General features: G+C 37.3%; 4 protein-coding genes and 1 long non-coding RNA gene across 5 annotated transcripts; all 5 read right to left on the reverse strand.

Annotated features, from left to right (window-relative positions):
- Window positions 1-1,784: 1,784 nt before the first annotated feature.
- Window positions 1,785-5,274, reverse strand: LOC135940912 (uncharacterized). Its single transcript, XM_065486043.1, has 17 exons — window positions 5,209-5,274; window positions 4,891-4,924; window positions 4,640-4,704; window positions 4,246-4,584; window positions 4,114-4,188; window positions 3,915-4,001; window positions 3,743-3,860; window positions 3,437-3,681; window positions 3,253-3,387; window positions 3,164-3,199; window positions 2,991-3,108; window positions 2,837-2,943; window positions 2,699-2,779; window positions 2,601-2,637; window positions 2,347-2,414; window positions 2,205-2,291; window positions 1,785-2,143 (listed from the first exon to the last, which is right to left on the reverse strand). The coding sequence occupies exons 1-17, from the start codon at window positions 5,272-5,274 to the stop codon at window positions 1,892-1,894; spliced, it is 1,950 nt and encodes a 649-aa protein (XP_065342115.1). The 3' UTR covers window positions 1,785-1,891.
- Window positions 5,275-7,988: 2,714 nt separating this feature from the next.
- LOC135940859 (uncharacterized) lies at window positions 7,989-10,832 on the reverse strand. The gene is made up of 15 exons (XM_065485951.1): window positions 10,614-10,832; window positions 10,480-10,542; window positions 10,387-10,417; window positions 10,274-10,338; window positions 10,102-10,219; window positions 9,796-10,040; window positions 9,604-9,738; window positions 9,508-9,543; window positions 9,329-9,446; window positions 9,165-9,271; window positions 9,036-9,110; window positions 8,932-8,968; window positions 8,595-8,662; window positions 8,437-8,539; window positions 7,989-8,379 (listed from the first exon to the last, which is right to left on the reverse strand). The coding sequence occupies exons 1-15, from the start codon at window positions 10,803-10,805 to the stop codon at window positions 8,144-8,146; spliced, it is 1,629 nt and encodes a 542-aa protein (XP_065342023.1). The 5' UTR covers window positions 10,806-10,832; the 3' UTR covers window positions 7,989-8,143.
- Window positions 10,833-11,504: 672 nt separating this feature from the next.
- LOC135940861 (uncharacterized) lies at window positions 11,505-12,477 on the reverse strand. The gene is made up of 4 exons (XR_010574923.1): window positions 12,388-12,477; window positions 12,177-12,337; window positions 11,694-12,122; window positions 11,505-11,641 (listed from the first exon to the last, which is right to left on the reverse strand). It is a non-coding gene; the product is annotated as an uncharacterized LOC135940861 (long non-coding RNA).
- A 3,189-nt stretch (window positions 12,478-15,666) lies between these two features.
- LOC135940914 (macrophage mannose receptor 1-like) lies at window positions 15,667-17,431 on the reverse strand. The gene is made up of 10 exons (XM_065486045.1): window positions 17,240-17,431; window positions 17,129-17,186; window positions 16,907-16,971; window positions 16,734-16,851; window positions 16,432-16,676; window positions 16,246-16,380; window positions 16,147-16,182; window positions 15,965-16,082; window positions 15,810-15,916; window positions 15,667-15,759 (listed from the first exon to the last, which is right to left on the reverse strand). The coding sequence occupies exons 1-10, from the start codon at window positions 17,429-17,431 to the stop codon at window positions 15,667-15,669; spliced, it is 1,167 nt and encodes a 388-aa protein (XP_065342117.1).
- Window positions 17,432-22,058: 4,627 nt separating this feature from the next.
- LOC135939460 (uncharacterized) lies at window positions 22,059-27,363 on the reverse strand. Its single transcript, XM_065483863.1, has 26 exons — window positions 27,257-27,363; window positions 27,104-27,158; window positions 26,906-27,047; window positions 26,553-26,842; window positions 26,309-26,499; window positions 26,203-26,253; window positions 26,031-26,061; window positions 25,823-25,975; window positions 25,535-25,773; window positions 25,432-25,482; window positions 25,343-25,376; window positions 25,093-25,157; window positions 24,699-25,037; window positions 24,577-24,643; window positions 24,370-24,464; window positions 24,192-24,309; window positions 23,887-24,131; window positions 23,694-23,828; window positions 23,598-23,633; window positions 23,422-23,539; window positions 23,266-23,372; window positions 23,128-23,208; window positions 23,032-23,068; window positions 22,755-22,822; window positions 22,598-22,700; window positions 22,059-22,541 (listed from the first exon to the last, which is right to left on the reverse strand). The coding sequence occupies exons 1-26, from the start codon at window positions 27,311-27,313 to the stop codon at window positions 22,306-22,308; spliced, it is 3,144 nt and encodes a 1,047-aa protein (XP_065339935.1). The 5' UTR covers window positions 27,314-27,363; the 3' UTR covers window positions 22,059-22,305.
- Between the last annotated feature and the right edge of the window lie 600 nt (window positions 27,364-27,963).

Below are 27,963 nucleotides of genomic sequence, written 5' to 3' on the forward strand. Positions count from 1 at the left end.
TCGTGGTTCACAAATTTAGTCGACATACAAGGCGTATTATCCGCAATAAATTTAGTTGTGTCACTTTTTAAAGTCGTGACGGTAGTCAATTCCGATTTGTTCGGCTCAGAGGACGTGGTGTTTTGAACGGAGGAAATTTTTTCTGTTATTTCAGTTTGCTTTTGGTTTGGTACAGAGGGGGTTGTATCTGATGTAGAGAAGGCCGTAATCGATTCGGAGAGGGTTGTATCAAAATTAGATAAAGTTGTATTTTCATAATTAGTGTGCTCTTGAGAACCGCTGAAATCTGTTGCTTTAGTTGATTGAAAATGACCTCTGAAAATCAAAATAAAATATTAAATATTTTACTTTATGTTGCTCATTCGCACGGTATTCATACGCAGTTTTGGATGTTTTCAGGTGAGAGGTGTTCGTTTTGAAAACACTCGAACGTCGTGGTGGTTTATTTCGCATAAAAGATGACGAACATTTTGCACCTCCACAACACTTGATTATTTGAATTCGTCTCGAGTGCTTCAGGTTTTCTAAAAAACCAGAATGTTCATTAAAACCTTTTTCAAAAGAAAACCGACCTTTTGAATGTAAACGTTTTCTATGTTGAGGATTTTTTCCGCCGCAAAGAACGAACTAAATTTTAAAAATTTACTAATTTAACAGACCACATATCCATGATTAGTTGTACTAATGAAAACGCTCACCTGATAATTCACAATTATTAGCACTGATACGATCGTTGAAAGCATCAAAATCCTCATTTTGACTTCTATGTTGTAAAAGAGCTGTTGATAAAACAGCTAGAGGTTGGCTTCAGCATGAAGTGTGAAGCTCTGAACTTCCTGTTATATGTGTGACGAACTATTGATGTCATGGTGTTTTCCCAAAAATTTTGGACGTTGGAAAGTCCCTATTAAAAATATTAAAAAGTCAGTGAAAGAATATTGACATTTGGTGTTCCATATCACGTATTAATTGGATCGGCCATTTTTCAATACTTTCCGTGATGCGTATTAGCATTTTGAAAAATTAATTTAAAGGCAATATGTTGAGTGAATGTCTATATTGATGTATATTATGAAAAAATATGTCAGTAGTTTTGCTACATAAATTTCAAGCTTGATTTACATGTTACATGTATGCTTGTTCTGTTTACTCAAACGTTATTTGTGTTTACAAATTAGCAAAGGGCTGAAGGAAATTCTCTTGAGTTGTGCGTGTGTTCTCTATATGTGGTTTAGGGCAAACGTGGATAGATAAAATCACGACGGTCATAATTAATTATTTCGCCTTAATGAAGTGATTAATTGCATATGAAGATCGCCAAAGGCAAAGTGCAATATCATTTCAATTTTTCCACTCTGCTGTTCAGGAAGGTCTAAATCATTTTTCTAACTTTTCTGGATTTTCTCTACTTTTACCTGCATTGAACCAATAATCCCTGAACAATTTCTTTAAAAATGACTGTCCGTTAACGCATTATAAAACTCTATACGTTCCTGTAAAACAAACGCATTTTGTCATGAGCCGCTGGTCGCGCTCTACTTGCAGATAGCCGTGCACAAATATATGTTAAGTGTGATGTATATTTTATTTTTCCAATCAAACTGAAAGATTTTGGTCTTATATTTATTTATTCAAACTTTTATTAGAATTCGACAATATTTATTGGTAGGTCACGAATTTATTTTTACCCTGCCATAACATTAAATGAAGAAACTACAGTGTCATTCAAATATTAACCATAATTATAGACACAGTTGTTTATTTTATATTTTCAATGCAAGAATAACACCATTACCAAACTCATTTAATAAAAAGAAACGTGTCTTATATATAAGTATTTTCAATAATTATTTACGATTGGAATATATAATTTCATCAAAACTCAAATATTCTAGTAGGGAAGTGGGCCACATAAAACTATGTTACACGAGCCTCCTTTTGAATAAATTAACAATCTGGGGGATTTCGCCGAGTAAATTTGAGTTGAGTTGAAGTTCTGGTTGCGATAGAATAGATTGATGTCTGTGATCATTCCGGCTGGCAGCCTCTTAAAATTCAAGCACCAGCTGTCGGTGCCATCGCCATTGTCGAAAGTCGGTCCAATGTAAATCCAGACGCCTCCATTATCTGTAATATTTTTTGTTCCAGCTCCCAATTGACAAACGAAATAATGTAACAGTATTTTTGCCTCTATAGTCGTGTATGAAAGCGTTGAAATCCTCTAAGCTTTCGAAAATGGCAAGGTGGCTGCCAAGTGTGCAGCAGTAGATTGCTTCTGCTTCAGCGTCGGTCTGAATTTTTAAAAACATTAATTTGATACATTCGTTTACTGTTCGAATTACTTACAATTCCTGAGATAAATTTTATAAAGTACTTTTTGCCAGTCGATAATGTCATGGCACTTCCCCCTAAAGCTGGAATAAAAGTTTCAAATTTAGATAATTAATTTCTCAATAAAATTACGAAAAATCCTTATTTAAAAGATATTCGCTAAATAATTAAATATGTGTCTAATGAGATGGGGAATTCTCCTTCACTAAACATAAGATCTTAAAATTATGTTTTTAATAAATAGGAAGTTAATTGGTCGTATATATTACATGATCCCGTGTTTTTAAGCTCATCAATTTTTGCTTGCTGCAAGAACAAAATTATAAGTCAAACTTGCTGCAAATTAGTCCCAAAATTTCAAGATTACATTTGGTACACAACTTGCTGCTGGATACAGAGGACACACTCGATTGCCGGTTTTAATTCCCCCTGTAGCAGTTGCGGAAACCTGGCCATTACAAAGTTAAAGACATAATTCGCTTTCTGAATAAGTTTTAAAAGTCACAGTGGCGTCTCCCTTGATGGCAGTGACGAGTCCTAAAGTCAGGTCTGGTGCATTTTTCTTGCCACACTGGAACATTCGTGCCATCGTGTCGCACTCGTCAGTGGACCCTGCAAAAAATATGCATTGCAATTGTGTTGGCATATAGAAAGTTTACGAATGGAGGTGCAGGAATCAAAGATTTCAAAGCCATTCTGCATGGTTTGCGGGTCGTCGGCCGTCAATTCCTCCAAGTTGCGCAAGATTTGATCCATCACCAGTGAACCGGTTTTTATCTTTTCCATAATCAGATTTAATTTGCTTTTCAAAAGTGAACTCGAGATAATTTACCACGTTTCCTTTTTTCCCGCAACACCTGAGATAACACTGCGAAGCAAAAATATACGAGAATTTATTATTTTATTTTTTAAATTAATCACTTTGAGCTTGAGTCTTTGGTTGACGACGTCGCCGCTTGGATTCATGATTATGTCAATCACTTCATTTTCCGTCACACCCCAAATTTCCTTGCAAGTACGCGCGATTTGCACCGATTTTGCGCCCGGTTGGAAGGTCTGAAAGATAATATGGTAAGGAATGTAAAAAATTGAATTAAAATATTGCCTCGCAAAGAAATGGTTTTAGCTTGGTACAAGAGTCAGCGCCCAAATAAGTCTCATTCAAAGTCGAATTTGATAAATTGATGAAAATACACTGATCAGCACTCTCCGAGGGCACTTTCCCGTTTTTCCAGTTGGCTATTTCTTCCTTGTTTAATTTTTCACTCTCTGAACACCAGAAGTAAGCGCCTGGACAACCTCGATTGGTGCCAGATGTCCAGAAATCTCTTCCACATTGATAAGGGTAGGCTGTTGAGAGTTTATAAAGGTGTGCAATTCATCATGGTTGGTAGTATCATATTTATTCTACCCGCTTTGGGATATTTCGCAACCATATTCGTGAGACAACTCAATTCCTCAAGAGCTTCAATTGAGGCCAGTTTCATTCCAACGGAGCAACAATATTTCCACGCGCCCAACCAATCCAACTAAACGATATAAATTTTAAAATACAAAATTTAAATTTTTAAATTAAAATCCACAGTTGCATTTGAAAAGAGATAATCCTTTCCACAACCGGCATTCCACTGGCCGTGAACATATAGATCTGAAAGATAATTAAGCTTAAACTCTTTTTCACTCAACTAAGACTCATATATCACTAACCTTTTATAATTCCATTTGTGAAAAATGATTCCTATTTTTTTTAAATGTTATAAAAAAAATCAAAATTTTAAACACAGATCTTGCATTTTTAGTACACTCCATCAAACAGTTTGGTTTGCTGCAGTTAGACGACGCCATCAATGCGTCACCCTTCAAACATTCAAGCTCTCAATAAATATTCACACGCACAGAAAACATTCATTCCACCTGGCAAGCCATGACGAATTTATGGCTGCAGTTCCGGTCCGACAAAAGTATTCCGCTCGCATTTTTCGTCACCTGCACGTGCAGGCACAGCTCATCGGGCTGAGCATTGTCTGGTTGCCCCGGAGCCCAGGAAAGCGAGTCGGGCAGGAAGACGGCTCCTGGGCACCAGGCCCACCTTCCCCAGGTGCCCATTGCACGTCCCGCAGTCCAATAATTATAGTTTAGCGCCCACTTTTCTTTAGTTTTGCTGCTCAAACACTCGAAATCGGACGCAGAAATAAACGATATCGGGTGCATGCCCAAACTGCAACAGAAGTCCCAACTCTGCTGCCAGGTGCCCTTTGAGGGTTAATTAATTATTTATTATTTTTGATAAATTACTTTTAATACTTACAAGCTTGCCAGAGAAAAGGTATAATTTGTCGCAAGTGCGCGTCCACTTCCCATGCTTTTCTCCATCTGAATATAAATATTTTTTTCATTTATTTATTTTCCAATTGCTACCAAAAAAGTTAATAATTATATTTCAATCCTTTTTGTTAATGTTCAACGTGAGTAGCCATTGTAAAATAAATTAAGACGTAATTAAATTACTTAAATATGTTTTCGATTTAAAATAAGATTTTTGCAGGTTTCACGTTTTACCCTTAATTTTCCCACTTGCGTCAAATAATGTGCTCTATGTACATTGGAGTAGAAATTAATCGTTAAAAATAATACGAAATATACGTCTTTGTTGCACTTAAAAGGGAGGCAAGAGTCCTGGAAACCATCTTTTGGCTAAAATTTATCAGTTTTATTAAATATAATATAATAACTATACCAATCAAGTGTCTTTACCTCGCACAAAAATGGAAACAATGAATTAGAATCTGATGTTTTAAAGACGGCGGCACCGCTAAGCATGGAAGTCGTCAGTCCTTTTTGAACGAAATCCAAACTGTTTATTTTCTGCATTATCACGGGAAGGATGATTTCTCTTTTCGGGTTGCACCAGGCGAAACTCAAATTGTAATTTTGGCACGACATGTTTCCTTCGTTCGAGCCAATCGTCCAGACGGCAGAATTAGTGCCAACCTCTATAAATCGTTAAAACAAAATTAAAAATAAATAAATAAAATTAAAACACACCCTGAAGCAATATTTGAACAAGATTTACTTTCAGGGCGTCCTGCATAGAAATTAAATTCAAATTTCGCATGAAGCAGTTCCTGGCCGCGTCAACTTGGCTCGCTGCTGCTGACGAAAACAGAAACGTCGCTCCGTTTCTAACAATTAGCTTGCCTGATTTCAAAAAGCAAAAATGTAGGCATCATCAAAGGTATAATTTTGCTCTTACTCGTGCTTGCGCTGATCACTGATGACCCGTTCTGAATAAATTTATTAATAAATTTGTGGATATAAACCACTTTTGCTTGAAAGTGATATATTATTTTAATTTCAACACTTTTTTGAAATTAAAAAAAATGAGAATGAACAGTTGATTCTAAAACGGATTAATTGGAACCTGGTTTGCGATGAAGGTGAAGTTTGCGCACCGAGACAGCTCGCAAGCTTGCTAAAATCCCATTTTTTATTTTAAAAATCATCTTTGCAAATTAATTCGAGCCTTCATTTATTGGTTTAGTTGTCATAGTGGTTGATGTCGGGGTGGTGGTGGTTTTTGTTGTGGTTGTGGTGGAGGTTACCAAATTTATCGTAGTCGCAGCTATGGTCAGTGTTGTTGTCGCTTCTGCTGCTGGTGAGGTGCTTGTAGGCGGGTCTGTGGTTGATTCTGCTTTCGTCTGAGCTGTTGATTACGTCAGAAATGTTGGTGGTTCATAAATTTAGTCGACGTACAAGGTGGATTTTCCGCAATCAATTTAGTTGTGTCACTTTTAAAAATCTTGACTGAATTAGTCAAATCCGATTTTGTCGGCTCAGAAGACGTGATGCCTTGAGTAGAGGAAAATGTTTCTGTTTCAACGGGATTTCGGTTTGGTTCAGAGGGGGTGGCATCCAATTCAGAGATGGCAATATTCGATTCGAAGACAGCGGTTGTATCAGACACAGAGATTGCAGTATTTTCATATTCAGCGTGCTCGAAAGTACTGCTGAAATTTTTGGCTCCTGTTGTTTTAAAACGGCCTCTGAAAATCAAATAGTTTTGCTTTATTTTGCTCATATTCTCACAATATATTCATACTGAGTGTTGGATGGTTTTTGGTGAGCGGCGTTCGTTTTGAAAACACTCGAACGTCGTGGTGGTTTGCGCATAAATGATGCCGAACATTTTGCACCTCCACAACACTTGATTATATAAGTACGTCTCGAGTGCTTCAGGTTTCCTAAACGTTTTTTTATAAAAACAAAAAAAAAATCACTTTTATTAAAGAAAACCCAACCTCTTATAATTAAACGGTTCCGATATTGAGAATTTCTTCTGCCGCAAAGAACGAACTAAATTTTTAAAATTTTTGTGTTAACTGACCACACCATTAATTTATCCATTAAATTATTTGTAAGAATCATAAGAATGCTCACCTGATGCTTCACAATTATTAGCACCAATATTATCGTTAAATGCACCATAATCCTCATTTTGACATCAATGTTGTATGGGATCTGTCGTTAAAAAGCAGCTTTCAGGATGAAATGTGTGAAACATTGAACATCCTGCAATGTGTGTGACTAACTATTGATGTCGTAATGTTCCCCCCCACTAACCATGGTATTGGAACCAGAAAGTGGACGTTGCACACTGTTCTGATTAAAAATATTTAAATAATAAAAAATAATAATATGTATAATAAAGGTATTGTTACATATTTTCCACCACGTTATAGCATTTTCCCTAAAAATTAATTTCAAAACCGTGATAATTTGTAGCTCGGAGGAGCTGTCACGGCATAGGCACTCTTCCTATATCTGATGGTAATAATTAGGGCTGTGAGTTTTAGACGAATCTTTTCGAGAAAATGGTCGACTATATTTAGACGGGATTTCGGATAAATCTAGACGGATTTTTTCGATTTTTTAAATGTAGACGGTCTTAGACGATTTTTTTTACTATCAAAGTTTTTTATGATATGATTTTCTTGCAAAAGACACGTGGTGTATCGTGTTAAAATATTTTTACCCCAAACCAGCCCGTTGGCTCGCATTGTTCAGCGGCATTCTCAGGAGTGTCAAAGCAATTAGAGGTATTTGAGCAGTTCGGAGATCTAATACTGGCCACCCAATGTCAGACATGGCAAAAAGTGGTTAGTTTAGTGACTCGAAATGCTCAAATTGCTCAACGGGCTGCTTTGCACCTTTCCAGCATGCGTGATTTGGCTTCACGGGACGAATGTCTAGCGTTTCAATGCAGTCCTCGGTGCGGAGGCAAGTGGCCCTTCGCAGTGGGCTGCGTCCCTGAAATGTGCGGCCTGGTGCGTCCATTCAATCCGTCCGCGGTGTTATTCGCACTCGGAATTCAGCATTCGTGCTCTTCCCGCTCCGAGAGGACAGGGATAAAAAGAGCAAAAAATAAAATAACGCCATATAAAACTGTACGTCCCTGTAAAACGAACGCAATTCGCCGTAAGTCGTAGGTTGCGCACAAATAAATGTTAGATGTTCTAAATCCTCAGAACCGTAAATTTGGGTTGTTTATCTTCCAATTAAAACGGAAAGATTATGCTCTCTATTTATTCGTTCAATCTTGAATTAGAATATAGTACATTTCTTGGTGTATCAACTACACTTGTAATTATAGACACGGTTATTTTTTTTATTGTTATTTTGTTGGCAAGAATAACACCATTACAAAACTCCACATTCATCACACATATATGATGAAAACGGTCTTATATTTAAATATTTTCAATAATTTTAATTTTGAAAATGAGTTTTCTAAATTGATCAAAATTCAGATAGTCTAGTAGGTAAGTGGGCCACATAAAACTCGGTTAACCTTGCCTCCTGTTGGATTTAATACTAATCCGCCGGCTTTCGTCAAGTAAATTCGAGTAGAGTTCCACTGCTGGTTGCGATAATATTTGTCGATATCTGTGATCAATCCTGCTGGCAGCTTCTTGAAGGTTGAGCACCAGCTGTCGGTGCCATCGCCGTTATCGAAAGTCGGTCCAATGAAAACCCAGTGGCCTGTAACTTCTGTAATATTTGTTCCAGCTCCCAATTGATAAACGAAATATCAACGGTATTTTTAACCTGGAAAGACTTGCATAAAAGCGTTGAAATCCTCTAAGCTTTCGAAGATGGCAAGGTGGCTGCCAATTTTGCAGCAGTAGTCTGCTTCGGCTTGAGCGTCGATCTAAAATTCAGAAATAAATGCTTTTTAATTTTGATTTATTGTTTGAATTACTTACAATTCCTAAGACATATGCCATAAAGTATTTTTTGCCAGTCGATATAGTAATGACTGTTCCTCCAAATACTGAAATAAAAGTTAGACACCCTTCACTCAAATTTAGTTAATACGTAAATTTTAAATACAATCTCGACAAATTCTTACTGTAGAGATTTTCGGTGAACAAAATAAATATGGCGTCTAAATGAGATTATTAACATAGATTAGGAATTCTCCTTTATAACGTTTTCATTAAAAATAAAAATCTAAAATGATACAATTCTTTGATTTTCCATTTTCTCAATATTAAACTAGAAATTCTGCCTAATGAGTAAAAAGTAAATTGATCAAATTACCAGTTCCAGTTTTTTTAAGTTCATCAATCTTTGTTTGCTGCAAGAATTAGTTCAAAATTATTACTCAAACTTACTGAAAATAAGTTCCAAAAATGCAAGATTACGTTTGGTACACAACTGGGATACAGAGGACACACTCGATTGCCAGTTGTAATTCCCCCTGTAGCAGTTACTGAAACCTGACCAATACAAATTAAAAGACATAATTCGCTGTCTGAAGTTCCAAAAGTCACATTGGCGTCTCCTTTGATGGCAGTGACGAGTCCTAAAGTCAGGTCTGGATCATTTTTCTTGCCACACTGGAACATCTGGGCCGTAGTGTGGCACTCGTCCGTGAACTCTACACAAAAATTGTGATTTGCAATTGGCAATTGTGTTAGCATAGCAAAGCTTATACGAATGGAAGTGCAGGAATCAAAATTTCCAAAGCCATTCTGCATGGCTTGCGGGTCGTCGGCCGTCAAGTCCTCTAAGTTGCGCAAAATGTTATCCGTCACCAGTGACCCGGTTTTTATCTAAATGAATGTTCAGATTTAATTTGAATTTTTAAAAAGTGAACTTAAGAGATATATTTACCACGTTTCCTTTTTTCCCACAGCACCTTAGATAGCACTGCGAAGCAAAATTATAAATAATTTTAAAAATTACTCCAATTAATTTCCGTGGCTGCACTTTGAGATTGCGTCTTTGGTTGACGACGTCGCCGCTTGGATTCATGATTATATCATCCACTTCACTGTCTGTCACATTCCAAATTTCCGAGCAAGAGCGCGCGATTTGCACCGATTTTGTGCCCGGTTGCAAAGCCTGAGCGACACAGAAACGACAAACATTAATTTGAAATAAAAAAGGGGAAAATATCACTTCACAGAGAAACTGTTTTTGCTTGGTACAAGAGTCAGCGCCCAAATAGGTCTCATTCAAAGTTGAATTTGACAAATTAATGAAAATGCATTGATCAGAACTCTCCGAGGGCATTTTCCCGTTTTTCCAGTTGGCTATTTCTTCCTTGTTCAATTTTTCATTTTCTGAACACCAGAAGTGAGCTCCTGGACAACCTCGATTGGTGCCAGATGTCCAGAAATCTCTTCCACATTGATCAGGGTAGGCTGTGAAGAATTTATAAAAGTGTGCATTTCATCTTGGTTGGAATTATCATATTTATTCTACCTGCTTTGGGATATTTCGCAACCATTTGCGTAAGACAATTCAATTCCTCCAGAGCTTCAATCGAGGCCAATTTCATTCCAATGGAGCAGCAATATTTCCACGCGCCCAACCAATCCAGCTAAACAATATCAATTTTAAAATAAAAAATTTTTAATTTTAAATTAAAATCCACAGTCGCAGTTGAAAACAGATAATCCTTTCCACAACCGGCATTCCACTGGCCGTGAACAAATAGATCTGTAACAAAATGCTCAAATTAATTTTTAACTCAATTAACTCACAAACCATTTAATGTTCCGTTTGTAAAAATCGAATCCTATATGATGTTTTTAAAATATATTGTTAAAAAAGCCCCAAAGAGAAAAATATAACTTTTACATTTTTGCTGCACTCCATCGAACAGTTTGGCTTGGTGCAGTTAGACGCCATCAACGCGCCACCCTTAAAGCATCCAAAAATTATATTTAAGCTCTCAACCAATTCGCACAAAGAATGTAAAATATTCTTTCCACCTGGCAAGCGATGACGAATTTGTGGCTGCAATTCCGGTCTGACAAAAGTATTCCGCTCGAATTTTTGGTCACTTGCAAGTGCAGGCAATCCTCATTGGTCTGATTATTGTCTGGTTGCCCCGAAGCCCAGGAAAGCGAGTCGGGAAGGTTCACGGCTCCTGGGCACCAGGCCCACCTTCCCCAGGTGCCCATTGCGCGTCCCGCCGTCCAATAATTCCAGTTTAGCGTCCAGTTCCCTTTAGTCGTGTTGCTCAAACATTCAAAGTCGGAAGCCGAGCTAAACCATATCGGGCGCATGCCCAAACTGCAACAAAGGTCCCAGTTCTGCTGCCAGGTTCCCTTTAAGGATTTGTTTTTTGTGTTTTTAAACAAACACAAAAAAATAGAATACTAACTAGCTTTTTGGAGAAAAGGTACAATTTTCCACAGGTACGGGTCCACGTCCCATACTTTTCTCCGTCTAAATATAAATCATTTTTTTAGCAAAATTGATTTTTTTCCAATAGCTCTTAAGTGTTATTTGGTTTCATTCCCTAATGTAAAATGCTTATGGGAGTATCCATTGTAAAAAAAGATCTACATAGGTAGGTTTCATATTTTACCAATAATTTTCCAATTATCGTCAAGCAATGTGCTCTATAATTTAGAATATAAATTATTGAATCAGTCATAATGTGAAACGTACGTCTTTCTTGCACTTAAGAGTGAGGCAAAAGTTTTGAAAATCATCTTTTGGCTAATTCATCAGATTTTATAAGAAGAGAAATTGTATCAATCACGTATCCTTACCTCGCACAAAAAAGGAAACAGTGAATTAGAATCTGAAGTTTTTAAGACGGCAGCACCGCTAAGCATGGAAGTTGTCAGTCCTTTTTGAGCTATTTCCAAACTGTTCATTTTCTGCATTATCGCGGGAAGGACGATTTCTCTTTTCGGGTTGCACCAGGCGAAACTCAAATTGTAATTTTGGCACGACATGTTGCCTTCGTTGGAGCCAATCGTCCAGACGGCAGAGTTAGTGCCAACCTCTATAAAGCGTTAAAACAAAATTAAAAATAAATAAATAAAATTAAAACACACCCGTAAGCATTTTTTGAACTAGATTCATTTTAGGGCCGTCCTGCATAGAAATTAAATTCAAATTGCGCAAGAAGCAGTTCCTGGCCGCGTCAACTTGGCTCACTGCGGCTGACGAAAACAGAAACGTCGTTCCGTTTCTAACAATTAGCTTGCCTGAAATCAATGTGCAAATATTTAGGCATCTTCAACAGCAAAATTTTGTTCTTACTCGTGCTGGCACTGACCACTGATGATACGCTCTGAATAAATTTATTGCAAACGCTTTTTAAACTTATGGATATATAACGTTTCTTTAGTTTGCAAGTGATATTTATAAATAAAATAAAGGATTGAACTGTTATATCATGTTTTAAAAGTCATAAGAGGATTAATTGAAACCTGGTTTGCGATGAAAGTGAAGTTTGTGCAACGAGACAGTTCGCACGCCAGCTAAAACCCATTTTTTATTTTAAAATTCTTCTCCGCTAATAGATTTGAGCCTACATTTATTGGTTTAGCTGTAGTTGTGGTAGTAGTGTTGTTAGTAGTTGTGGTGGAGGTTTCAAAATTTTTCGTTGTCACAGCTATGTTCAGTGCTGTTGTCACTTCTGCTGCTGGTGAGGTGCTTACAGTCGGGTCTGTGGTAGATTCTGCTCCCGTCTGAGCTGTTGAATACGTTAGAAATATTCGTGGTTCGTAAATTTAGTCGACATACAAGGCGTATTTTCCGCAATAAATTGAGTTGTGTCGGTACTGGGCAAATCCGATTTGGTAAGCTCAGAGGACGTGATGCCTGGACTAGAGGAAAATGTTTCTGTTTATTCAATGGGATTTTGGTTTGGATTAGAATTTTCACTATCACTGCTGAAATATTTGTTTGAAAATTACCTCTGAAAAAGAAAAAATTATATTATTAAAGTTTGCTTCATTTTGTTTATATTCATACAGAGTGCTGGATGTTTCAAGGGGAGTGTTGTTCGTTTTTAAATCCTTCGAACGTCGCGGTGGTTTACGCATAAAAGATGCCGAACATTTTGAACCTCCGCAACACTTGATTATATAAGGTCTTCTCAAGTGTTTCAGGGTTTCTAACCGTTTTTCCATGTTGTTTGTTAGAACCTTTTTGACGTAAACCCGGCCTTTTGAATGTAAACGTTTTCTATGCTGAGGATTTTTTCCGCCGCAAGGAACGAACTAAATTTTTAATTTTTTATATACATACCACATAAAAATATAGCATTTTATCCCAATTTGAACACTAATGAACAGGCTCACCTGATAATTCACAATTATTAGCACTGATATGATCGTTAAATGCAACAAAATCCTCATGTCGACTTCTTCGTGTTGTAGAAGAGCTGTCGTTAAAATAGGTTGCAGTATGAAGTGCAAAACTGAAAACTCCCTGCTGTATATGAAAGTGATGAAACTATTGTCGTCAGTGTTCCCCCCTCCACACATTCAGAATTTTGAAATTTTCACACCCAAAGCACCTCACTCAAGGCTTGACGAGGAATTCAAATGAGGTGCTTTTCGTATCTGGTGTTGATTGCAATTATATTATCCCACGAAGTTAAGTGAATATTTTTAAACTATAAATATAATTTAAATGAATTCCTATAATATTAGCTTTCAGTGTTTGCAGTGTAAGCGAAATCGTGTAATAAAATGCTTTAAAATTAGAATAGTTATGACTTGAGGAACATCGAACATATGAGACGAACATTCGAAATTAAATGCTGTGGTGATTTGGAATGTTCAGATGTGATGCAAAATCAGTGGTGGTCAAAAACAATGAAATGCAAATAAAAAAATCGGTTCGAGCCACTGCGCCGCACAACATAGCCCAATTTAACAAGGAGCTGCATAATTGAACCAAATCTATCTTTTTAGGAATAATTGTAACCTTCTATCCCGGCTGTAAGAAGTGCCTTGTATATTTGTAATCAAACTGCAGACTAAAAGCAGTGTCATTTTCCAAACTCGCAGCAGACTTTTCTTGCTCCCGCGTATTGTCAATTTATTATACGTAAAGGAATGAGGGCGTATACATTTTCTGTCTCATTTGCATAGCTGGAAACGTATAGAAGCGGCCATTTTTGCTGTACCAATTCCCACGTTTCGCTGGACGCAATGCAAAATGGCAATGAACAAAAAGAGATACTCGTCAGGTACTGGCCGACTTTTCCGTTTTTTTTCCATACAAAATATGGCGCGAATGATGTACAAAATGATTTCTACGTTTATCTCGCAAGTGACGTTCGGACAGGATGGAGACGAACATGGCGGAGCTGGCGTTGGCGCTCCCTGCATCATTATTTTTTTAATTTATGATCGAAAGGAAGTGTACTGGCACCTGACAAGCGAATACGTAAATGTTGGTACACTACTTTTTGTCAGTGGCCCACGTGATGTTGAGGTGCATGCAATTTCCAGACTTGTTCAGGTTGTCTGGCTGACCTTGCTCCCAGGTCACGACCGGCAAGCTCGCCCCCCGCGTCGTCCCATTTTGGCTGCGCCAAGAGAAACCGTCAACGCTGATCTGCAAAACTAACGTCCAGTAGTTGGATCCGTATTTTCATCTGTAATTTTTTTTAATTAAATGTTCGAAGTTTAGAACTTTTACCGAGGTTTTTAAGACACTGAAACTTGCTATCGCGTTCTCAATTTCAACCGGCTTCATGCCTATTTTGGCGCAGCGGATGAAATTATCTCGCCACGTTTTAATTATTACGAATTATTTACAAGTGACTTTCCAAACACAATAAACAATGGATCGCAAGACTGCACCCATAATCCACTTAGTAACCACTTTTTGCCATTTCTGACAATGGGCAGCCAGTATTTTAGATCCCTGAACTGCTCAAATATCTCTCATTGCTTTGAAAATCCTGAGAGTGCCGTAACAATGCGAGCCAGTTTGACAGTTTTTACAATATAAAATAGAAAGATTGAATTAAATTATACAACAATTCTAGGTAGGACACTAGAAATAATTTATTTGCTATGATGAAATGTAATAATACACACGCAGCTATTTATTTTCAATATTTTCTCGGCAAGAAAAACACCACTGCCAAACTAAAATTGTCTTAATTATAATTATTTTCTAAAACATGAAATTTGATCCGAATTCAGAGTTAGTCTAGTAGGGAAGTGGGCCACACAATACTCGGTTGCAGTTGGTTCCTTTTTTTATCTATAAATAATCCGACGGTTTGCTTCAGGTAAATCTGAGTTGCTGTCGTAAACTGCTGGTTGCGATAGAATTTGTCGATATCGGTGATCAATCCTGCTGGCAGCTTCTTGAAGGTTGAGCACCAGCTGTCGGTGCCATCTCCGTTGTCGAAAGTCGGTCCAATGTAAATCCAATGGCTTGTAAAATCTGTAATATTTGTCCCAGCTCCCAATTGATAAACGAAATATCAACAGAATATTTTACATTGAAATTCTTTCATAAAAGAGTTAAAATCCTCAAAACTTTCGAAGGTGGCAAGGTGGCTGCCAAGTTTGCAGCAGTAGTTTGCTTCAGCTTGAGCGTCAGTCTAAATTAAACAATTTGTTGATAAATTTATTTACTGTTCAAATTACTTACAGTGGTTGAGATATATTTTGTAAAGTATTTTTTGCCAGTCGAGGTTGACATGACGTTTCCCCCTAAAGCTGGAATATAAGTTTTAAATTTAGCTCTGAGCGGGAATTTAGATAGTACATTCTCAATTAAATTACAATAAATCCCTTTATGATAATCAGAAAATTAATTTGTGCGTCTAAATGAGATTATATTAACATTGATGGGGAATTCTCCTGTGTTAAAAATGAAATCTAAATCAAATTCTTTGATTTTTATATTATCTAAATATTTGAAATGAAAAAATATGCTGAATGAATGGAAAGAAAATTTATCACATTACTTGTTCCGTTTTTTTTCAGTTCATTAATATTTGCTTGCTGCAAAAACAACAATTTATTAAAATCTTGCTGAAAATGGTTCTCAAATTTGCAAGATTACATTTGGTACACATTTCGGATACACAGGACACACTCTCTCGCCGGTTTTAATTCCCCCTGCAGCAGTAACTGAAACCTGGCGAGTAAAAAGATATAATTCTGACTGAATTGAATTCCAAAAGTCACAGTGGCGTCTCCTTTGATGGCAGTGACGAGTCCTAAAGTCAGGTCCGGATCATTTTTCTTTCCACACTGGAACATCTGGGCCATCGTGTGGCATTCGTCAGTGGACTCTGCAAATAAATTATGGTTTGCAATTGTGTTGGCATAGCAAAGCTCACGAATGGAGGTGCAGGAATCAAAATTTCCAAAGCCATCCTGCATGGCCTGCGGGTCGTCGGCCGTCAAGTCCTCTAAGTTGCGCAAAATATTATCCGTCACCAGTGACCCGGTTTTTATCTTAATATGCATAATTAGATTTAATTTGCTTTTTATATAAGGGAACTCGAGAGATATTATTTACCACGTTTCCTTTTTTCCCGCAGCACCTAAGATAACACTAAAGAATAATATACGCGGTTTTATTATTATTATTTTTAAATTAATTTGCGTAGCCGCGCACTTTGATATTGCGTCTTTGGTTGACGACGTTGCCTGTTGCATTCATGATTATCTTATTCACTTCATTTTCTGTCACATTCCAAATTTCCTTGCAAGTGCGCGCGATTTGTATCGAATTTGTGCCCGGTTGTAAGGCCTGAAAGACACAAAATATGATCAATTGGAAAAAATAGAAATAAAATATCACCTCGCAAAGAAACGGTTTTTGCTTGGTACAAGTGTCAGCGCCCAAGTAGGTTTTACTCAAAGTCGAATTTGACAAATTTATGAAAATACACTGATCGGCACTCTCCGAGGGCATTTTCCCGTTTTTCCAGTTGGCTATTTCTTCCTTGTTCAATTTTTCATTTTCTGAACACCAGAAGTGAGCTCCTGGACAACCGCGGTTGGTGCCAGATGTCCAGAAATCCCTTCCACATTGATCAGGGTAGACTATTGAGAGTTTATAAAAGTGTGCAAATCATCAGGGATGGAAATTTAATATTTTACATGCTTTCGGATATTTCGCAACCATTTTTGTAAGACAACTCAATTCCTCAAGAGCTTCAATTGATGCCAGTTTCATTCCAACGGAGCAGCAATATTTCCACGCGCCAAACCAATCCAGCTAAACGAAATAAATTTTACAATAGAAGATTTAAATTATAAAATTATAAATCCACAGTTGCAGCCGAAAAGAGATAATCCTTTCCACAACCGGCATTCCACTGGCCATGAACGAAAAGATCTAAAAGAGAAGATCAGACAATTCTTCACTCAATTTAAATTCTAATCACTGACCGTTTAATGATCCGTTTGTGAAAATCGATTCCTAAAGATAATATTTAAGTTTAAATAATGTTAAAGAGCCCAAAATAAAAAAATAACAGAACTTGCATTTTTACTACACTCCATCGGACAGATTGGCATGTAGCAGTCGGGCGTGATCATCACGTCAGCACCCTTCAAATATCGAAGCTCTCAACAAATTCACACAAAGTAAACATTCATTTCACCTGGCAAGCCATGACGAATTTATGGCTGCAGTTCCGGTCTGACAAAAGTATTCCGCTCGCATTTTTCGTCACTTGCAAGTGGAGGCAATTCTCATCAGGCTGGGCGTTGTCCGGTTGCCCTGGAGCCCAGGACAGCGAGTCGGGAAGGTTGACGGCCCCTGGACACCAGGCCCACCTTCCCCAGGTGCCCATTGCGCGTCCCGCAGTCCAATAATTATAGTTTAGCGTCCAGTTCACTTTAGTCGTGTTGCTCAAACACTCAAAATCGGACGCCGAGCTAAACCATATCGGGCGCATGCCTAAACTGCAACAGAAGTCCCAATTCTGCTGCCAAGTGCCCTTTGAAAATTTATAAATGATTTATTATTTTTGAAAAAATACTGTTAATACTAACAAGCTTGCCAGAGAAAAGGTAAAATCTGTCGCAGTTACGCGTCCACGTCCCATACTTTTCTCCTTCTGAATATAAATAAGTTTTTAGCAAAAATCTAAATTAAGATTAAGTTATTCGGCTTTATTCCTTATTGTTAAAGGACTATGGGAGTAGCCATTGTAAAATCAATTGGTAAATAAATTCATTGCTTATAGATTTTTCATTTATCCAAATAAAAAATTAGTTTCCGTGTTTCACGTTTTACCCTTAATTTTTCCAGTTTCGTCTAGCAATGTACTCTATAAATTGTAATGTAAACTAAAGAATTCTTTGCAATTAATTTGAATCATACGTTTTTGTTGCACTTAATAGCAAGGCAAGAGTCTTGAAAATCATCTTTTGGCTAATTTACCAGTTTTTAAATAAATTAATTTTACCAATTAATCAATATCCTTATTTACCTCGCACAAAAAAGGAAACAGTGAATTAGAATCTGATGTTTTCAAGACGGCAGCACCGTTAAGTACGGAAGTCGTGAGTCCTTTTTGAGCTATTTCCAAACTGCTCATTTTCTGCACTATCGCGGGAATGACGATTTCCCTTATCGGGTTGCACCAGGCGAAACTCAAATCGTAATTTTGGCACGACATGTTGCCTTCGTTGGAGCCAATCGTCCAGACGGCAGAGTTAGTGCCAACCTCTATAAATCATTAAAACAAAATTAAAAATAAATAAATAAAATTAAAACACACCCTGAAGCAATTTTTGAACAAGATTCAATTTTAGGACGTCTTGCACAGAAATTAAATTCAAATTGCGTAGGAAGCAGTTCTTGGCCGCGTCAACTTGGGTTGCTGCTGCTGACGAAAACAGAAACGTCGTTCCGTTTCTAACAATTAGCTTGCCTAAAATCAGTGTGCAAAATGTATACATCTTCAACAGCATAATTTTGCTCTTACTCGTGCTGGCGCTGATCACTGATGATGCGCCCTGAATAAATTAGTGCAAATTTGTTAATTTTGTAGATGTATAATGCCGTTTTATTATGAAAGTGCTATTTCAATGAAATTTTTAAATAAAACTACGGATTGAACGGTTGATCCCATATTTTTAAATTCTTTAAATGATTTATTGAAACCTGATTTGCGATGAAAGTGAAGTTTGTGCACCGAGACAGTTCGCAAGCTCGCTAAAATCCAATTTTTATTTTTTTAAAATCATCTTTGCTAATTAATTTGAGCATACTGCATTAATTCGTTTAGCTGTCGTGGTGGTGATGGTAGTGACCAAATTTATCGCTTCTGCAGCTGGTGAGGTGCTTGTAGGTGAGGCTGTGGTTGACTCAGCTTTCGTCTGAGCTGTTAAATATTCGTGGTTCACAAATTTAGGCGACGTACAAGGTGTATTTTCCGCAATAAACTGAGTTGAGCCACTTTGAGAAATCGAGATAGTAGTCAATTCCGATTTGGTCGGCTCAGAGGACGTGATTCCTTGACCAGAGGAAAATGTTTCTGTTTCAATGGGATTTGGGATAGCTGTGTTTTCATTCTCAATGTGCTCTACAGCACTGCTGAAATCTGTGGCATGAAAACGGCCTCTAAAAATTAAAATAGTTAAAATGTCATTGCTTCATATTGCTCATTCAAGCGGTATTCTTACTGAGTGCTAGATGTTTCAGGGTGAGTAGTGTTCAATTTGAACACACTTGAATGTTGCGGCGGTTTACGCATAAAAGATGACGAACATTTTGCACCTCCACAACACTTGATTATATAAATTCGTCTCGAGTGCTTCAGATTTTCTAAACATTTTTGTTAATTTAAACCATTTTTCTAAAAAAACCCCGAACCTCTTGTAAGTAAGCGTTTCCGAAATTCTCTTTCGCCGGAAAGAACGATCTAAATATTTTAATATTTTCGTTTTTACATACCACATCACAACGTGTATTGATAATTATTTATTTGTCCATATATTATTGGTACTATAAAAGCAATATAGGCTCACCTGATACTTCACAATAACTAGCACTAATACTATCGTAAAATGCACCATAATCCTCATTTTGACTTCTATATGTTGTATAGATGAGCTGTCGTTAAAACAGATAGATAGGTGTCAGCATGCCAAGTGCGAAACACAAAACTTCCTGCTACACATGAATGTGATGAAATATTGTCATCGGTTATCCCCCCCCCCCCCCCCACACACACACACACATGGAATGTGCAATTTTCACACCATAAGCACCTGGCTCAAGGCTTGAGCAGGAATTCAAATGAGGTGCTCTTCGTAACTGGTGTTAAAATTTATTCAACTCTATACTATCCCCGGAGGTAAATTGTTTTTTTTTAATTTTTGGATAATCGCTGCATTGAAATTGTCTGAATGGATGAATACATTAATTATTTAAATTAATTTTAATAATTATAAGCTTTCTCAGTGTGGCAGAAAGAAAGCTCATAAGCGAAATAGACATAGTTCAAAGAGCTACGTAATTGAACAAAACTGGATGAAATGTCGCGTTGTGAGCAATTATTTTATTCCACTAGATTTATTTTCGATACTCATAGTAATGCGAAAAACGCGAATGAAATAGTCAACTTTTAATTAGGTTGAACATTTATTTATTTATTTATTATTTAGCATGATTGAAGCTTGCGTTTTTTTTTCAATATTCAAATTTACTCGCAAAGAACATGAGAGAAATAAAATGTGTTGTAGGGCACACATATCAGAGCCACCTTAATTGGTAGGGTCAGGGTCGGAAGTCACAGACGAGGCCATGGGCACGCTGGGATTATAGCACCAGAAGGGCTTTCCACCTTCCCTTGAAGCTGCCACCCACGCGAGGCAAGACTTTTGCTCGGCCCTTGAATTGTCCCTGCCCTGCGAATGCAATAAATTTATTATCTCGGACTTTTACTAGTGAGAAAAAAATACTTGGCAATTATAGAGGAATTTTGTTTCGCCGCTGAAGTCTGCCAGCAGCAGCCAGCATTGCCGACGAGCTGTTGATGCAGACAGCCACGTAGTTTTCTTGGCCGTTGGCGTTGTCCGGATGTCTGGGCTGCGCAAGAGGCGCTTCACCGCACACAAGCCAAAGCTAGATTCGCAGCCGGTGTCCAGTAATAGATGGCGTCGCCCATAATTGCTATTGAATTGCCGGAATAACACTAATTTAAAATATAAAGCGACTAGTTAAATTAATAGAGAAAAATGCCAAATATGCGGAACGCTGGAATTTTTTTTTTATTTTTTGGAGTTGAAATTTAAAATAAAATGCGCAGAGACACCAAACAGAATTAAAAATTAATTTTTCTTAATAAGCTGATTGTGGGAGGACTATAGGACTCTTTTTGAAATTTATTTTAAATTTTTTATGCTTCCGAAAAATATATTTTTGCTCCGTGTGTTTTGTAAAATAAATATATATTTGATCCTGAAACGAGAAAGCTATTAATATTAATTTAGCATTCTGCCTAAAAGAGTAGTCAACATGTGTACACACTAAATATTTTATTCTTTTATTGGAATTTGTAACCCTTCTATCCCGGCTGTATTTGTTAACTAAGCAGTGTCGTTCCGAACTCGCAGCAGGCTTTGCTTGCACCCGCATACTATCAAATAAATATTTTACTTTACGGAAATTTGTGTCATGCAATGCAACCGTTTCAGTCTGATTTGCATAGCTGAAAAGGTAAAAGCGGCCATTTTTGCTGCAACAAAATCTGGATCTGAAATTTACAATGCGACGCAAAGGAAAATAGCAATAAACAGAGAGATACTCGTCAGGTACTGGCCGATTTTTCCATCATTTGTCACACAGCAAACTGCAAATATGTGGCACGCGGATGGTGTACCATTCGTGGGAGCAAAATAATTTATACGTTTTTCTCGCAAGTGACGTTCGGACAGGATGGAGACGAAACATGGCGGAGCTGGCGTTCGTTGGCGCTCCCTGCGTCATTATTTTTTTAAAAAAAATATGAGTGACCGAAAGGAAGTTGACAAGCAACGAAAACGTAAACATGTTGGTGCACTTTCTGTCAGTGGCAACGACGCTTGCGTTGATGTTGAGGTGCATGCAATTTTCAGACTTGTTCAGGTTGTCTGGCTGACCTTGCTCCCAGGTCGTCTGATTTTCGGTTGCACCAAGAAAAACCGTCAATGCTGGTCCGCAAACCAGACGTCCAGTAGTATTTCATCAAATAATTTTTCTTGCAAGATTTTATAGTTTTTTGTTTAGTGACAATTGTGTTTACAACTTTCGTTTGGTTATGCAGTTCCTGCTTGTCAATTTTTGCAGTTCATGTTACTTTTAATTAAATCACATGATTATAATAAACAGATATAAAACCATATGAAATTTTTGTTTTTCAAATGTTGGCAGTAATCGCAATCAAACTGAAACATTTCGGTCCATTTATTTATTTATTCAAACTGCTTGTATTAGAATACAATATTTGTTGCTAGGTCTCGAAATTATTTTTTGTATTTATTGGACTTATAATGAAAATTCTGTGTCATCAACAATAATTATACACAGATTTTTATTTAGAATATTTTTTATGCAAGAAAAACACCATTGCCAAACTCATAATAAAAATAAGAAATGTGTCTCACGCATATATTATGAAATTTTAAAATGTGTTTTTACAATTGGTATAATTTGATCGAAAATAGCTCATTTGTTCTAGTAGGAAAGTGGGCCACATAAGACTACGTTGCACGGGTATCCTTTGATATATAATGCAAATCCTAAGGCTTTCGCCACGTAAATGTGAGTTGAGTCGTACAGCTGGTTGCGATAATAAAAGTTGATGTCTTTGATCAATCCTGCTGGCAGCTTCTTGAAGGTTGAGCACCAGCTGTCGGTGCCATCTCCATTGTCGAAAGTCGGTCCAATGTAAACCCAGAGGCCTGCAGTATCTGTAACATATTTTGCAGCTCCCAATTGATAAACAAAAATCTGGAGTCTTTTTTACCGTGCCAGTCAAGCATAAAAGCTTCGAAATCAGCTACGCTTTCGAAAATGGCAAGGTGAGTGCCAAGTTTGCAGCAGTAGTCTGCTTCTCCTTGAGCGTCGGTCTAAATTAAAGGAATATTAATTTGATACATTTATCTACTGTTTGAACTACTTACAATTCCTCCGATAATTTTTATAAAGTATGTTTTGCCAGTAGATAATTTCATGGCATTTCCCCCTAAAGCTGGAATAAAAGTTTCAAATTTAACTGTGATAATATGTTCTCCATAAAATTACGATAAATCATTAATTACATAATAAAATTTAGATATGTGTCTAATAGGAGTAGCCCTCTTTCCTTTATAAAAATTTCCCAAAAAAATAAAATGATAAAATCTAAATATTGAACTTAAAATAATGTTTAATGAGTGGGAAGTAAATCGATTATATTACTCGATCCCGTAGTTTTAAGTTCATCAATATTTGCTTGCTGCAAGAACAACATTAGTTAATCTTGATTAAAAATAAGTTTAAAATTAGCAAGATTACATTTGGTACACAACTTGCTGCTGGATACACAGGACACACTCTATTGCCAGTTTTGATTCCCCCTGTAGCAGTTGCGGAAACCTGGCGATTACAAAGTTAAAGACATAATTCGCTCTCTGAATAAGTTTTAAAAATCACAGTGGCGTCTCCCTTGATAGCAGTCACGAGTCCTAAGGTCAGGTCTGGATCATTTTTCTTTCCACACTGAAACATCTGGGCCATCGTGTGGCATTCGTCAGTGGACTCTGCAAATTAAATTTGATTTGAAATTATATTTTGGCATAGAAAGCATACGAATGGAGGTGCAGGAATCAAAATTTCCAAAGCCATCCTGCATGGCCTGTGGGTCGTCAGCCGTCAAGTCCTCCAAGTTGCGCAAAATTTGATCCGTCACCAGTGACCCGGTTTTTATCTTATTCATGTTCAGATTTAATTTTCTTTTTGACAGTGAACTCAAGAGATATATTTACCACGTTTCCTTTTTTCCCGCAGCACCTCAGATAACACTGCGAAGCAAAAATATACACGATTTTAAAAATAACTCCAATTTATTTGCGTAGCCGCACTTTGAGATTGCGTCTTTGGTTGACGACGTCGCCGCTTGGATTCATGATTATATCATTCACTTCATTTTCTGTCACATTCCAAATTTCCGAGCAAGTGCGCGCGATTTGCACGGATTTTGTGCCCGGTTGCAAGGCCTGAAAGAAACAAAACACACAATTTGAGAGGAAAAAATAGTTCTAAATAAAATATCACCTCGCAAAGAAACGGTTTTTGCTCGGTACAAGAGGCAGCGCCCAAGTAAGTCTCACTCAAAGTCGAATTTGACAAATTAATAAAAATGCACTGATCAGCACTCTCCGAGGGCATTTTCCCGTTTTTCCAGTTGGATATTTCTTCCTTGTTTAATTTTTCATTCTCTGGACACCAGAAGTGAGCTCCTGGACAACCTCGATTGGTGCCAGACGTCCAGAAATCGCGTCCACATTGATCAGGGTAGACTAATAAGAGTTTTATAAAAGTGTGCAAATCATCGTGGTTGGAAATATCATATATTCTACCTGCTTTGGGATATTTCGCAACCATGTTCGTGAGACAACTCAATTCCTCAAGAGCCTCAATCGAGGCCAATTTCATTCCAATGGAGCAGCAATAATTCCATGCACCTAACCAATCCAACTAACAACAATTTTAATTTACAAATAGAAGACTTGATATTTTGAAATATAAAAAAATCACAGTTGCAGCCGAAAACAGATAATCCTTTCCACAACCGGCATTCCACTGGCCGTGAACAAAAAGATCTGAAAGAGACGAAGCACTAACAATTTTCACTCAAATTTAAGATCAAATCACTAACCGGTTAATGATCCGTCTTTGAAAATCAATTCCTAGGACGTTTGAAATAAATTGTTATAAAATTAGCCCGTAAGAGAAAAATACAACTTGCATTTTTAATACACTCCTTTGGACAATTCGGTTTGTTGCAGTTGGACGCCATCAACGCGTCACCCTTAAAAAACACCGTTGCTCTCAACAAATTGGCACACATAAAAAATTAATCTCACCTGGCAAGCGATGACGAATTTGTGGCTGCAGTTCCGGTCTGACAAAATTATTCCACTTGAAGTTTTCGTCACTTCCAAGTGTAGGCAATTCTCATTGGTCTGATTATTGTCTGGTTGCCCCGGAGCCCACGAAAGAGAGTCGGGAAGGTTGACGGCTCCTGGGCACCAGGCCCACCTTCCCCAGGTGCCCATTGCGCGTCCCGCCGTCCAATAATTCCAGTTTAGCGCCCACTTTTCTTTAGTTGTGCTGCTCAAACACTCGAAATCGGACGCCGAGCTAAACGATATCGGGTGCATGCCCAAACTGCAACAGAAGTCCCAACCCTGCTGCCAAGTGCCCTTTGAGGATTTATAATGATTCATTAATTTTGATAAATTACGTTTTAATACTTACAAGCTTGTTAGAGAAAAGGTACAATTTGTCGCAGGTACGCGTCCACTTCCCAAACTTTTCTCCGCCTGAATTTAAAACACTTAAGATTATTATTTCTTTATTTTTCATTATCTCTCAAATGTTAATCTATTATTAAATCCTTTTTGTTAATTGTCAATTGGAGAAGCCATTGTAAAATAAATTAGAAAATAATTTCGTTACAAATTTGGATGTTTCATTTTTTTCGAGTTTTGCAGGTTTCACGTTTTACCCTTAACATTGCCATTTGCGTCGAACAATGTGCTCTATACATTTGAATATAGAAATAAATGGATGTGTCAAAATTAATACGAAACATACGTCTTTGTTGCACTTAAGAGGAAGGCAAGTGTCTTGAAAATCATCTTTTGGCTTATCATTTTTTAAGTATAATAATTTTATAAATTATAAAAATAGTATGTACCTCGCACAAAAACGGAAACAATGAATTAGAATCTGATGTTTTTAAGACGGCGACACCGCTAAGCATGGACGTCGTGAGTCCTTTTTGAACTATTTCCAAACTGCTCATTTTCTGCATTATCGCGGGAAGGATGATTTCTCTTTTCGGGTTGCACCAGGCGAAACTCAAATTATAATTTTGGCACGACATGTTGCCTTCGTTGGAGCCAATCGTCCAGACGGCAGAATCGGTGCCAACATCTTTAAATCGTTAAAACAATATTAAAAATAATAAAATCAATACAAATACCAGTAAGCAATTTTTGAAGAAGATTCTTTTTCATGGTGTCCTGCATAGAAATTAAATTCAATTTGCGCGAGAAGCAGCTCTTGGCCGCGTCAACTTGGCTCGCTGCTGCTGATGAAAACAGAAACGTCGCTCCGTTTCTAACAATTATCTTGCCTGAATTCAATGTGCAAAAATTTAGGAATCATGAAATGTGTAATTTTTCTCTTACTCGTGCTTGCGCTGATCACTGGTGATGCGCCCTGAATAAATTTATTGCGAACACACGTTAAATTTGTGGATATATAACGTTTTAGCATGGTTCATTTAAACACCTATTTGATTTTTTTTTTAAAGAAAGATCACTCTCATATTTCTAAATTCTTGTAATGATTATTTGAAACCTGGTTCGCGATGAAAGTGAAGTTTGTGCACCGAGACAGTTCACAAGCTAACTATAAACCAATTTTTACTTTTAAAAATCATCTCTTTAAATTAATTTCAGCCTACATTTATTGGTTTAGCTGTTGTAGTTGTTGATGTCGTGGTGGTGGTGGTGGTTGAGGAGGTGGTTTTTGTTGTGGTTGACGTGGAGGTTTCCAAATTTGTCGCTGTCGCAGCTGTGGTCAATGTTGCTGTCGCTTCTGCAGCTGTTGAGGTGCTTGAAGGCGGATCTGTGGTTGATTCTGCTATTATCTGAGCTGTTAAATAAGTCAAAAATGTGTCCGTGGTTCATAAATTTTATTCGACATACCAGGTGTATTTTCCGCAACTAATTTAGTTGTGTCACTTTGAGAAACCGAGATGGTAGTCAAATCCGATTTTGTCGGCTCAGAGGACGTGATGTCTTGATTAGAGGAAATTGTTTCTGTTTCAATGGGATTTTTATTTGGTACAGAGGGGATTTTATCTGATGTAGAGAAGGTTGCATTCGATTCGAAGATGGTTGAGTCAGATTTAGAGCTTGCCGTATTTTCATGATCAGTGTGCTGCAAAGCACTGCTGATATCTTTGGCTTCAGTAGTTGTTGTTTTAAATCGGCCTCTTAAAATGAGAAAAATTAAATAGTCATAGCTTCTCGTTGCTCTATTCAAACGTTATTCATACTGAGTGTTGGAAGTTTTAGGGTGAGTGGAGATCGTTTTCAAATCACTCGAATTTCGCGATGGTTTACGATTAAAAGATGCCGAACATTTTGCACCTCCACAACACTTGATTATGTAAGGTCGTTTCGAGTGCCTCGGGTTTTCTAAACGTTTTTCCAATTTGATTATTAAAACGTTTTTTATCAATAGAAAACCCGACCTTTTGAGAGTAATCGTTTCCTTAATTGAGAATCTTTTTCGCCGCATATAACGAACTAATTTTATTTAAAATTTGGTGTTTTAACAGACCACATCACATCGTACATCGATATTATTTGATCCATAAATTAATTGCACAAATCAAAAGGCTCACCTGATAATTCACAATTATTAGCACTGATATGATCGTCAAATGCACCAAAATCCTCATTTTGACATCTATGCTGCGAAAGAGCTGTCGTTAAAACAGCGATCGGTTTCAGTTTGAAGGGGGAAATATAAAAGGTTCTGCTACACATATGTAATAAAGTATTGTGATCAGTGTTCCCCTCCCACACATATAGTTTGTGCAAATTTCACTCCACCTGCGGCCCAAGGCTTGATGGGGAATTCAAATGCGGTGTGCTCTTCGTATCTATGGTGACAATTTTGATTCCAATACTACCTATCCCATAAGGTAAAGGGTTTTTTAAATTTCTGATCATCGCTGCATTGAAATGTTCTGAATGGAATAACACTGTCAAACATGATAATTTTAATGAATTAATTTATGTTTTTAGCAGAGTGGTAGAAAAAAGCTTATATAATCTTAGATATTAGAACAGTATGCCTCAGGGAACCTGGAGCACATGAGTAGAACATTTTTTGAATTTGCAAAAAGGAGCAGAATTTAAATTTGGAGTAACTGCTGGCGCCATCTATTGGTGGCTACAAACACTTATAGGGGATACCGCAACTGACGAATGAGAGCACTCATAGTTTTTAAAGCAATTTCGACCAAACTCTGGGCTACTTACCAACAACGCGTGTTTTTGGAAATAATTACTTGAGAGCGACACTATATATAGAAGCCAATAAATA

The sequence above is a fragment of the Cloeon dipterum genome, chromosome 3 (assembly GCF_949628265.1).
Source record: "Cloeon dipterum chromosome 3, ieCloDipt1.1, whole genome shotgun sequence".
In the NCBI taxonomy this organism is placed as follows: domain Eukaryota; kingdom Metazoa; phylum Arthropoda; class Insecta; order Ephemeroptera; family Baetidae; genus Cloeon; species Cloeon dipterum.

Excerpts from the sequence above, each read along its gene's own strand:
- LOC135940859 (XM_065485951.1), bottom strand. The coding sequence starts at position 10,805 with ATGGGCACCTGGGGAAGGTGGGCCTGGTGCCCAGGAGCCGTGAACCTT. Across the intron at positions 10,339-10,386 it reads TACAAACGGAACATTAAATG|ATCTATTTGTTCACGGCCAG; the intron begins GTTTGTGAGTTA and ends ATTTTGTTACAG. Across the intron at positions 10,220-10,273 it reads ATCTGTTTTCAACTGCGACT|CTGGATTGGTTGGGCGCGTG; the intron begins GTGGATTTTAAT and ends GATATTGTTTAG.
- LOC135940912 (XM_065486043.1), bottom strand. The coding sequence starts at position 5,274 with ATGTCGTGCCAAAATTACAATTTGAGTTTCGCCTGGTGCAACCCGAAA. Across the intron at positions 3,861-3,914 it reads ATCTCTTTTCAAATGCAACT|TTGGATTGGTTGGGCGCGTG; the intron begins GTGGATTTTAAT and ends TATATCGTTTAG. Across the intron at positions 2,292-2,346 it reads TAAAATTTATCTCAGGAATT|ACCGACGCTGAAGCAGAAGC; the intron begins GTAAGTAATTCG and ends TTAAAAATTCAG.
- LOC135940914 (XM_065486045.1), bottom strand. The coding sequence starts at position 17,431 with ATGGGCACCTGGGGAAGGTGGGCCTGGTGTCCAGGGGCCGTCAACCTT. Across the intron at positions 17,187-17,239 it reads AATTCGTCATGGCTTGCCAG|GGTGCTGACGTGATGATCAC; the intron begins GTGAAATGAATG and ends CGATATTTGAAG. Across the intron at positions 16,381-16,431 it reads AAAAACCGTTTCTTTGCGAG|GCCTTACAACCGGGCACAAA; the intron begins GTGATATTTTAT and ends TGTGTCTTTCAG.
- LOC135939460 (XM_065483863.1), bottom strand. The coding sequence starts at position 27,313 with ATGAGGATTTTGGTGCATTTGACGATCATATCAGTGCTAATAATTGTG. Across the intron at positions 25,774-25,822 it reads TCTTCAAAAATTGCTTACTG|ATGTTGGCACCGATTCTGCC; the intron begins GTATTTGTATTG and ends AACGATTTAAAG. Across the intron at positions 24,644-24,698 it reads AATTCGTCATCGCTTGCCAG|GGTGACGCGTTGATGGCGTC; the intron begins GTGAGATTAATT and ends GTGTTTTTTAAG.